General features: G+C 44.2%; 2 protein-coding genes across 7 annotated transcripts in view; both read right to left on the reverse strand.

The window, feature by feature from the left end:
* Positions 1-1,340, reverse strand: part of rapgef6 (Rap guanine nucleotide exchange factor (GEF) 6) — a 126,248-nt gene extending 124,908 nt beyond the window's left edge. For 2 of the 5 annotated variants that reach the window (XM_035625878.2, XM_035625876.2), the window contains exon 1: positions 874-1,339. In XM_035625878.2, the coding sequence (XP_035481771.1) occupies positions 874-948 (75 nt within the window). In that variant the 5' untranslated portion in view covers positions 949-1,339. Of the gene's footprint in view, positions 1-873 lie in introns of all 5 variants that reach the window. The other 3 variants (XM_035625877.2, XM_035625879.2, XM_035625880.2) reach the window with 3 other exon arrangements.
* A 1,994-nt stretch (positions 1,341-3,334) lies between these two features.
* The window catches only part of fnip1 (folliculin interacting protein 1), a 36,036-nt gene continuing 28,686 nt past the window's right edge, over positions 3,335-10,684 (reverse strand). For both annotated transcript variants that reach the window (XM_035625884.2, XM_035625883.2), the window contains 6 exons: positions 10,368-10,537; positions 7,610-9,323; positions 7,208-7,373; positions 6,608-6,808; positions 6,400-6,515; positions 3,335-5,736 (listed from right to left, as the gene is read on the reverse strand). In XM_035625884.2, the coding sequence (XP_035481777.2) occupies positions 5,658-5,736; positions 6,400-6,515; positions 6,608-6,808; positions 7,208-7,373; positions 7,610-9,323; positions 10,368-10,537 (2,446 nt within the window). In that variant the 3' untranslated portion in view covers positions 3,335-5,657. The remainder of the gene's footprint in view (positions 5,737-6,399; positions 6,516-6,607; positions 6,809-7,207; positions 7,374-7,609; positions 9,324-10,367; positions 10,538-10,684) is intronic.

Here is a 10,684-nt window from a genome sequence, read left to right on the forward strand (position 1 = left end):
CATTTTTTTTTTGTGTTCCAATAGTGCTTACACTTCAAAACTACACCCAGCAGTCGAACATGGAAGGGTGTGTGAAGTGTGTGTGTGTGTGTGTGTGTGTGTGTGTGTGTGTGTGTGTGTGTGTGTGTGTGTGTGTGTGTAAGCTATTTTTGGGGTGGACAGAGTGTGTAACTGAAGCAGTGACAGGCCAGCTGTGTTTCCACAGCTTCATGCAGGGAGGGCGGAGGTACAGTAGAGGTGGGGGGGGGGGGGTGATTAAATTGAACTGGCCTCATTCAAAATCCATGTTTACACACACACACACACACACACACACTCAGGCATAAGCTCTGTGACGGGAAGCAGTGACGTTTTGTTTTGTTTACTAATGCTGCATTCGCAGGCCCAGGATGCACTGCGGTCACACAGGGGTTTTTTTACCCAAACTTCACCATGTCAGGGAATTTAAGAAAGAAAAAACACTGTCTTGAATCCCTGACTTCGCACAAACCTTGACTCGGTAAGCTTTCTGATAATAAAAAAAAAAAAAACAGTGTGACTTGACTAAATACTACAAAACGGTCCCGGGGGGTTCAGGGGGGGCCCTGAAACCCGCCCAGGACCCAGAACCGCCCCTGCTGAGGCGTCTGCTACAGTTCGTCCCGTGCGACTCGTTTCTACACTGCACACACCGCTGCTTTTATCCAGTGTCCCAGTAAAGTCACGTACCAATGTGCCTCTAACGCCTTAAAGAGACTATCTGTGTGAATAACGTGATTCCAGCCACTGACAGCTGAGTTGCCTCCCCCACAGCGAGGGGCTGAAGCAACAGTTTGATTTTGTTAGCTAACATTAGCGGGCGATGCTAATTAAAGACGCGATGGTTTTGTTTACCTCCGCGGTCCGCAGCGAGGGCGGTTTCTTCAAAGCCAGTTTGAAAGAAGTTTCCATGGCTCCGGTCATTCTCATAACTTCGGCTCCGCGGCTCGTGCTCAAGTCCTCGGGGGTGAGCTCGCGTCTCGTCCGGCTGCTCCTGTAGCCGCGACTAGCCCGGGGCTGGAACTAAATCACATTCCCGTGGTTCTCGTCCCCGCCGCGCCGAGCATGGATGGAGTTTAACTCCAGAAACGCACCGACCAAGGAGATTCCTTCTATAAAAAAAAAAAACTTTCTCTCACAACCACCGCGCGTGACAGAGAGTTAAAACTCCAGCGGCCTCCTGTCTCGAGTGGAGTACATCTCCGGTTGAAGGAAGTATCCCGCTCGGTAGCGACCGTCAGTCGGTCGGATCCAGGAGTTCAGACTCGATCCCTCCTCCTGCTCCAGACCTGAGAGCGGAGGGTTGACGACATCTGTCTGCACGGACAGGACGCTGCGTTCAAACACCGTCGGCGATACGACGACTTCTGACACAGAGTGACACATGAACGCCACAAGTGGCAAAAAAAGGACTTGGAAATCTTAAGAAATCATAAATTGTAACTACAGGATTGTCAAAAGGTACTTTAATAGTAACAGAGATGGAGAAGGATTTATAGAGTTTGTGACTTCACTTATCATGTGGCATGAGTCAGGCTTCTGTTTTTTAATTTGCAAAACAAAAAACTTTAATGGAAAACAACGATTCATTCTTTGTTGAAGTGGGAAAAAATGAGTGGAAAAGCCCCCCAAAAGTATTAATAATAGCCTAATAATATTCATATTAATAAAAGGTCGATAACTGGGCGACCTGTCCAGGATGTACTCCCCGTTAAAAAAAGGATAAATATTCTTAAATTTCATAAATCTGAAGAAAATATGTTTATATATATCTGTGCCTGGCTGATATCAGAAAAATCTGTGTATCACTAAGAGCAAAGCATGTGACTTAAACTTCCACTAAAACGTCCCGTGCATTGGAAAGATGGAAAATGGCGACAGACAAAAATATCAGCTCTTGGTCAATAACAGTGCAGTATTTTTTAAATTAAAATAAATATTTCTAATTTGTATTCCGGGATGACTGTACAGTCACTGGTCTGTGTGGAGCGATGAGGAAACTTTTCCAGTGAGGCAGTGCTTTGTACAAATAAGATTGGTTAATTAAAATGTATAAAGTAATCCAACTTTATTTGTATGAGTTGTATCAAAGTAAAAAAGGCACCGAATTGGAGGGGCCATAATATCTATTTCCCCACTACTTGTACGAGCTTCGAAAAGAGTCCTCAAACGCAGCACAGGTCCGTCCACTGACTTGTGACACTTCCAGTACCAGGAACAGTTGCTGCTTAGAAATGCGGAATAAATCGGGTAATCGTGCTACTTTAAAGCCGAAGCTCACTCGAGACAATCATGCTGTCTGATTCAGTGGAAAAAAACTACGTGACGACCTCATTTTTACTTTTAATCTCAGTTAAAAACAACAAGTTCCAAAACAAAAGACAGCTCTTGAACGCACCTCATGTTAATCTACATTTAGGCTGATCTGACCACCGGTTGCTCTGCTGTCAATCCGTTTCATATTCATTTTCATATGTGAATGAAGTGGGACTGCAGTGATGTCCTCTCTGACAGGAGGAGGCACTCACATTTGCAGTCAGTAGCAGTAGCTTTCAGCCACTCCTTTCTTTTCTATTGCATAACTGCGGTGCGTGTGCTCGTTTTGTTTTGCCTCCGGTGCCGCGGCGGGGTGGAGTCGCAGCCACTTACATGGTGGTAAATTCAAAGGTAGGTGAAAGAAAATGTGTGATCCAGATGGTGAGAGCACTGCAAGTCGAGCCACCTCCAGTCCAAACACAACGCTATTCTTGGATGAGAGTTTGCGCTAATTTATGGCTACTTTCAAGCCTGTTTAAAAAATAGGACATTTTATAACAATGAGAAAGTTATAGTAGGCTAATTATTCTGCATGTAAAATTATAAAAGGTATAAATGAATCTGTTGGAAAAGATTTTCCCCAACTGGGATTACTCATGTGCGGAAACCCAGTTCACACGTTTACACAATATTGGGAGAGTTTATTCAGCTACTAATCTGAGATGTGAGGAAACAAAAGCCTGGAACTGCTCCAATGAATCACAGCCAGGGCTGCGGTCTAACAGAAAACTAGTTTGGAATGCTCCTTTAATGCAATATCATTTAAACAGTCATATCTTCTGCAGTCACACTGGGTAATAATATCACTGTGCACACTGTGTCGGTACAGAACTTTTTCTCTCGTTCATATTTCCTGGATCTAAATTACAGCATCTTGGATCTCTGGAAAAACTATTTAATATTTCTGAACATCCAGTATTACATTTTCCAGGATAATTTCTTTTTATTTACCACCCCGTTTCTCTTTCATTCTGTGACATAAAACAATCCCAAACACACGTAATTTCTCAACATCGGCATCTTTATTGCACAACATTCCCATAAAATTGGGAGAAAAAAAAATAATCTGAGGAGACAATTCTTAAAAGGCATTCTGTACAAAATACATGGAAATTAACTTGAGTATGTACAGTTTACACGAACCGTTTACACACACCAGAGCAACTAAATAATTTATTCATATACAAAGAGGGGTTGGGCGAGCAGATATAAATTCATAACCTTTTAAACATCATGGCTGGTTGTACAAAAAAACATAGGCTGATATAGCGGAGCATCTTGGATACAGTAACAACAAGCATGTATATATCAATTTTAACAGCAAAATGAGCTCCACAGAAGCCTGCGACACCTTCGTGCCCCTTCTCCGTTAAGACTTGGGTTATAATCAGGGTGCGATTTGGCAAAGACAGAAAAATAAAAATAAAATGCCTTTCCACCTCTCAGCTTCACACGGCCAGTTATTTCTGCTTTTTCTAGCAATAGAGGTCGTTCATGTGTCATGGAACATAAAGCCCATCAACAAACCTGAGCCACGTTTCAATCCTTACATGGGATTTATAGAAAATTGGGGATTTACCATTTTACCGGTAGAAGATTAAATCTGCCTTTGGATGTGAATATATATGTATATTATATATATATATATATATATATATGAAACTCAACAGTTCACATGACTGTTTATCATTAATTATGCAGCCACTCAATGGGAAGGGTTTTTGTTTTTTTGCTCTTCCTATTTTGTCATCAATCAAAGGAAATACTTTAGACATCAATTCCCACTGCTTTCAACAGATGACAAAAATTATTCATAAGAAATTTGAAATACTGCTCCATTGGCCAAGTTTCCACAGGAGAGAATCCAAAAACTAGCCAACCGGTTTCAAACTCACGTTTACACTCAGCAAATCGCACCCTGGGTGAATGGAAAAATCAAAAGAAAAACAAAACTTTGAAGAGGTTCGGTACTATAGTTTTGTATTTTGCATTTTGTGTGTTTTTTTCTGGGTTTAACACTCATAGAAACATGTCTGAAAAGTACAGTAGTGTCAACTGATACATACACATCCACTATAAGGCCTATACTGTGCTCCTCCTCCAGTCTCCTCTCTGCAGCGAGCGAACGACAAAGCCGTAAACATCGTATAAAGGTGGCAAAGCTATAAAAGTGTGAAAATATTTCAGCATTTAGTTTTAAAATATACATAGATGATGCATTTTTTAGCTTTCCCACAGTAGAAAGGAAAACCCTCCTCGATCACATTCTGTCGCAAAAATAAAGTTTTTCCTCTTTTTAGTAACGATTATCCTAAAGGATTAAACAGCCTTCCCTTTTTCAAATAACACAGCATCGCGTCTGCACAGTCTGCGCCGACATTCCTCTGATTTAAATATCCTAAAAACTATACCTCTTGGTTTTCTATGGGGCAGCTGTTAATGTGTGCCGTCCACCGCCCATATGAACATCTGAGGTAGTGCTGTACCTATGATAAGAATGTCAAAGCCACTTTTAGCCATTTCAAAATCACTTTGTAGAACTAAAAAATCACGGTGGGCACCTCTGCCAAAAAAAATAGGCATAAAAGTCAGGTGTGCTTTGCAATTTCACAAAGAATAAAATCAAATTTGTCAGATTTGTTGAGATCTTTCAGGGAAATTCGGCTTGTAAACAAAAAATATGAAGACAAACAACATAACTGGCATGAGATTGATAATGTTCTCAATGATATTTTCCTCAAAAGTAAAGTTTAAAAATATCCATCTGTTACCTTTAAACGTGTAGTCCGTCACTTTTGTAGGACTGGGTTTAAGATTGTACAGGAGAAGGAAGAAAAGAAAAAAAAAAGAGTTTAAGAAACAAAATTCATCGTTAATGTACGGTAGATATCTTTAAGTTTCATTTTCAACTGGGAAAATTAATCAAGTCTTTGGCTTTCCTGTCCAAAAAGTGAGTCTAATTTTTTTTTAGAAGAAACATTCAAACAACAGGAGAAGGTCATTTTTCCAGAGATGTCTCGGCCGTGTGCAGAGCCCCACTCCGCCTGCAGCACTGTGGTCTCTGGCCTCCCACTGTGGTGCAACAGCAGCACTGCACCACGTTCAGCAGCAGTGGTAGTGAAGGGAGGTGCCGCCCTGTGGTCCATGAACACGTGCACCGCTCAGAGTCAAGGCAAAGATCCTGCCGAGTCCAGACACACGAGACAGGAAACCACGAGACAGTCAACCACGTCGAGGGTCAGCTGCAGAGCGTGGGCTGTCGGTACCGCCCAGGTCCGACAGGTTTTCCTCGGGCTGCTCGGAACCTCGGTGTCTTCGCGGTCTCATAGAAGGATCTGGGCCACGTAGGGGGAGTGAGTGCTGGCCACTGCTGCTAACAGGGGAAGGTCGCTGGACTCGATTCTGCAGACACGAGAGTAAAGATCAGGGTGAGATTTAAGGGCCCAAAATAAAATGACAAAATTAGGGCTGCAAGTAACGATTATTTTCATAATCAATTAATTGATTAGTTGATTGGTCCATAGATGTCATGAAATGGTGAAAAATGTAGATTGTGTTTCCCAAAACTCCAAGATGATGCTTTGTTTTGTCCACACACAAAATAGATTTAGTTTACTGTCACAGAGGAGTAAAGAAACCAGTAAATATTCACATTTAAGAAGCTGAAATTAGAGAATCAAGACTTTTTCTTAAATAAAAACTGATTAATCGATTATCAAAATAGTTGGCAAATAATTTAGTAATCGATTACTAATCAATTAATCGATTAACTGTTGAAGCTCTAGACAAAATAACACTCTTCTTTAGTTATAAACCCCAAAACAATGGCCACTGTCTCCTTTGTCTGCCACCCAAAATAGTTATTGTGGGACATTGGACTATATCCACTCCAGCTCCAGAAAACTCGGCTTCTACATATTCTATAGATTCATCTGTTGCAGACTGAAAGATAAAAATCCATCTGCTGTCCCCGTTTCTTTCTCCACATCTCTTGGGGATAGAGATGAAATCGTTACAACTCTGAGTTAGAGCCTTTAAGCAGCTTCATAAAGGTCGACTACTCACCCTAAGACCATGCCCAGTTCTTTCACATGGACTCGTGTCTGGCCTTTCAAATACTCAGCAAGCATCTTGCTCTTGAAGTAGATTTCCTGCAGACGGTCCTCAAGGTGCATTATGCACTAATGGGTAGAGGAGAGAGAGACAGGAGCATGGTTGGTGAATGCATACAGATTATTAACCAATGGTTAAAACAGATTTTTTTGTAACATACAAAGTTGGGCGAGACGTTGAGTTTGTAGAGCTGGTGAGTGGACTGCAATAAGCTGGAGACCAGGCTGGACACCAGGACTTCCTTCCCCAGCTTGTTGACGTCGGTCGCTCGCCTCTGGCTGCTAGCCACCTGCACTGTCCACTTGTCCGTGTCTGCGATAATGCAGACAGCCTCCGCGATGGGCTCGTCCAACACCGGATGCTACAGAACAGGAGAACAGTCGATTAAACATATGTCACATGTCAATACATGTCAGGAATCTTTGACTCCTTTTTTTCTGTCATTATAAATGGAAATGACAGAAAGTAAAATAAAGAATCGAATAAGTTTTCTACAGTAAGTGTAAAGGTACGTTCACATCAAACATATTAAAGATATTTGATGAGGGCTGGGTAATGATTCAATAAAACCAATATTATTCAATAATCCAAATAATATATTAAAAAAGGGGAAAAATATAAGTAAACAAACAGGATTTTTCGCAAAGAGGACGTACAAGACCATCATGCTACGTTGAAGATGAATGGACCACAGTCTGCCAACCTCTCCAATAAGTGGATTAGAAATGAACATGTATCCAGTTGACTGAAAGTCCTTTACCTGAACGGCATGGGTTAGATCAGCCATGAGGCTCTGCCGCAGCTTCTCTTCACTGGGCATCCCGTGCAGTACAAAGTCTGGCACGTAGGTGGGGCAATAGCCTCCGAACAGAGACCTGCCGAAATTGGCGATGCTCGGCTTTGAGAAGTTCTCCACCAGTTTTGACCTGTAAATCAAGGACATGACATGAGGTTTTGTTTTTATATGACACTATTGGTAGGTCGGCTGGATAAGTTTTCAGAGTTTCCCTGTTTGCCCTTTCAAAATGAATTTAGTGACCTGTTTTCAAAATGATGAAGATAAATCATTATTCTCACTTATTCCCTGTGATTATCATTACTATGATTACTGGTTACAACTATACTACATTGCACATTATTCCAGTGCAGCTCCTCGACTTACCCAGGGAACGGCACCAGCACTTCCTCCTGCCAGTCCTCCTCGCTCTCACTGTCCCCCAGCGCGCTGTCGGAGCTCTCGTTGCGCGGTATCTCCCAGTCGTTGACCGGGACCACCTTGCGCTTTTGGTCCGCTTTGCTGTTGCTGTCCTGTGGGACTGGGACTAACAACACAAGGCCCTTGTCCTGCTCAGCAGAACAGCCCCTACAGCAGCAGGTGTTGGAGGAAGAGTCTGTAGAACCACACCTGCACCTCCTCTGGACATCCGACAAAGTGTCTCCCTTCCTGCCGGACCCCACCTCGTCACCGTTCAAGCCTAAAAAGAGACCCAGATCCTGAGTCTTTACCGCGCCCTGAAAGCTGTGATCTCTGGTGTCACCACGCTGAGGGAGTTCCGAGGGGTCCAGCAGGTCTTTGTGCATACTGTCCATGGTGGTGGCATCCTGTCGTTTGGCCACATCGTCTATCGTCCTCGTCTCAACAGGTTTCTCCAGGCTGAAATACTCATCAAATTCATCCATACACTGTGGGCTCCACTGGGGCATCTTACTGGACACACGCTGCAGGGCTGGAGCCGCCTTGGTCGGTTTGGTTTGGTCCTCCGATGCACTGGTGGTGCTGGTCTTTGAATATGCTCCTCTCTGCGGCTGCTGATAATGTGGCTGATACATCTGCTGCTGATGGTGGAGCAGATGTTTGTCCTTGAGATGTTTCTTGTGCTTTTTAAACTCCTCCTCCACCTTCCTCCTGCGGCTCTCGGGGTCTGACTCAGGAGACATGGAGTCTCCAATGAGGAAAGTGACTTTCGTAGCTGGCTCCTCTTCTGTTAGAGTCAAAGCCATGGGCCTCGACACAGCGTTTCCGGGTGTCACTGGTACTGGCACAGAGACAGCCGGGTTCTTATCTGGGGGCTTCTTCTCCAGTGGGATTCCCAAAGGCCGAGGAGACAGCACTTTGATGGCAGCGTCCCCCATCCCTGCATCCATCCCTGCCACAGAGTTTTTACACTCTGTTGTGGGAGTTAGGTACGGACTTGATGCAAGGGCTGTGGGTATGGCTGGGACAATGAGTTTCAGCTCACCCTTGGTCTCTGTATCCAGCACACAGACTTGCTCCCTGGGGGAGGCCGAGCCGATACACAGCACCGTCTCCAGTCGGGCCTCTGTGCCCAGGGGGCTGCTATGCTCCCGGTGCAGCTCCCCAGGCTCAGCTGCTTCCGCAGTCCTGATGACAGGAACCGTGCCCTGACTGTGTTCGATCTGAAGCACACTGCTCCTGGACCCTTGACTCTCGCTGCTGTCCTCCTCGTCTTCATCTTCTTCGTCTTCCGTCTTCCTCCTTGCGCCAAGCCCCACCTCAGTGTCTGTGTACGTGCTGCTCTGGAGGCTGTTGTCTGAAGGGTAGCTGCTGTCCTCCGCCTCGCTCTGATGGCCATTGTCTCCTTGGGACAAGTAGTCCCCACTGGGTTTATGGACAGTAACCAGAACATAGTCCGACTCCTCCACCTCTCCTTTCCTTAAGGAGGTGGTGATGAGGGAACCGGGCATGACGATGGCTTCATCCTCAGCACTGTCCAGCATGTGAGTCTCCAGCAGCTCAGAGCAGCGGATGAAGTACGTGAGGACGTAGAGGAGTCTCTGCACCAGCTCCTGCCTGCGGCCCACCACCACGGTCCTCGACAGCCGCACCGGCGACCCAATGGCCCCGTACAGGTCCCCTACACGCAGTGACAGAAAGAACAAAAAGAATCATGAGCACCACGGATTAGGTTTGAGATGTATTAAGGGCCTTTTAGCAGGTAATGTTTATCTATGTTGTTAGTGGATTTAATGTAATAAAGTGATAATATACAAAATCAATATTTGTATTCATTCACAATTTAAGTTTGCTAACTTTTGTGTCTTTCACATCTCTGTTGGGTGAGAATGACAATCAATGTTGGATATAAAGATATGATAGGAAAATAAAAAACACAAATTATACTATAATTATACTCCTTACCTGGACTGATAAAGCCAATATTTAAACAATCATCAGTTGCATATGCACAATTTATATTCTTTACCTTTATTATTATTATCATTTTTTGAATAGGCCCTATCAACGATCTTATGTGCAGTTCTAAGATTTGAACACTAGGTGTCAGGAGCCAATCACTTTCTTAAAGTTTCCTGTGTCATCTGAGGTGAAGGTGTAGACAACTCAACATTATCTGTAAGATGATTATGGAAAATCATTACTCGCCATATGCACCTGTAAAATCAACTACAGCAATTCACGGACCGGCAAAACATTTTCACAAAAATGATATCCATGGATCTCCACTAATGCACCCTCCATTGCAAAATTACTCCTCAGTAACCCGGGTACCCCAGGGCGGTTTAACATGATAGAAGGGGAAAAAATATCATTGCACCTTACTAGCTTATGGTGTGTAGAGAAGAGAGTCTAGTCCTGACATGTCTTCATGTTGTAATGATTAAAATATTTACAATGGCAGGTCAGGATGTGTTCCAGTTCCAGCCAAGAGGGAGATCAAACTCAGGTGTTATATTTTACTTCCCCTCCAGCCAGGTGCCAGAATACATAGGTACATTCATCTCACTCGGGGGGGGGGGGGGGGTGTGTGTGTGTGTGTGTGTGTGTGTGTGTGTGTGTTGACTCTTTCACCTAGCTGTGCCCACAGTGGGTTGTAGGGGTGGGGGGTGTGTGTGTGTGTGTGTGTGTGTGTGTGTGTGTGTGTGTGTGTTGACTCTTTCACCTAGCTGTGCCCACAGTGGGTTGTAGGGGTTTGTCTTTGCCAGCATGTCGACGCTCTGGGAGGAGTGTTTCTCCAGGAAGATCTTGATTGGGGGCTGCCCGTTGGGCATGACCGTGGGGACCCAGGCCAGATGATTGGTCAGGATGGCCGTCAATAAGGCGGGGAGGAATCTGCAATATCGAAGACGGCAAGTTGGGTCAGAAGAAACTCAGAGAGTTCAAACATGTAGTTTCTGCCCAGTTGCTCTCTATCAGATGACTTTACTTCTCAGTTTCGCCGCCTGACCTTGTTTGTTTCGGTCAGATGTTCTTCCAACT

This window comes from Scophthalmus maximus, chromosome 2, assembly GCF_022379125.1.
Source record: "Scophthalmus maximus strain ysfricsl-2021 chromosome 2, ASM2237912v1, whole genome shotgun sequence".
NCBI classification, from domain to species: Eukaryota; Metazoa; Chordata; class Actinopteri; order Pleuronectiformes; family Scophthalmidae; genus Scophthalmus; species Scophthalmus maximus.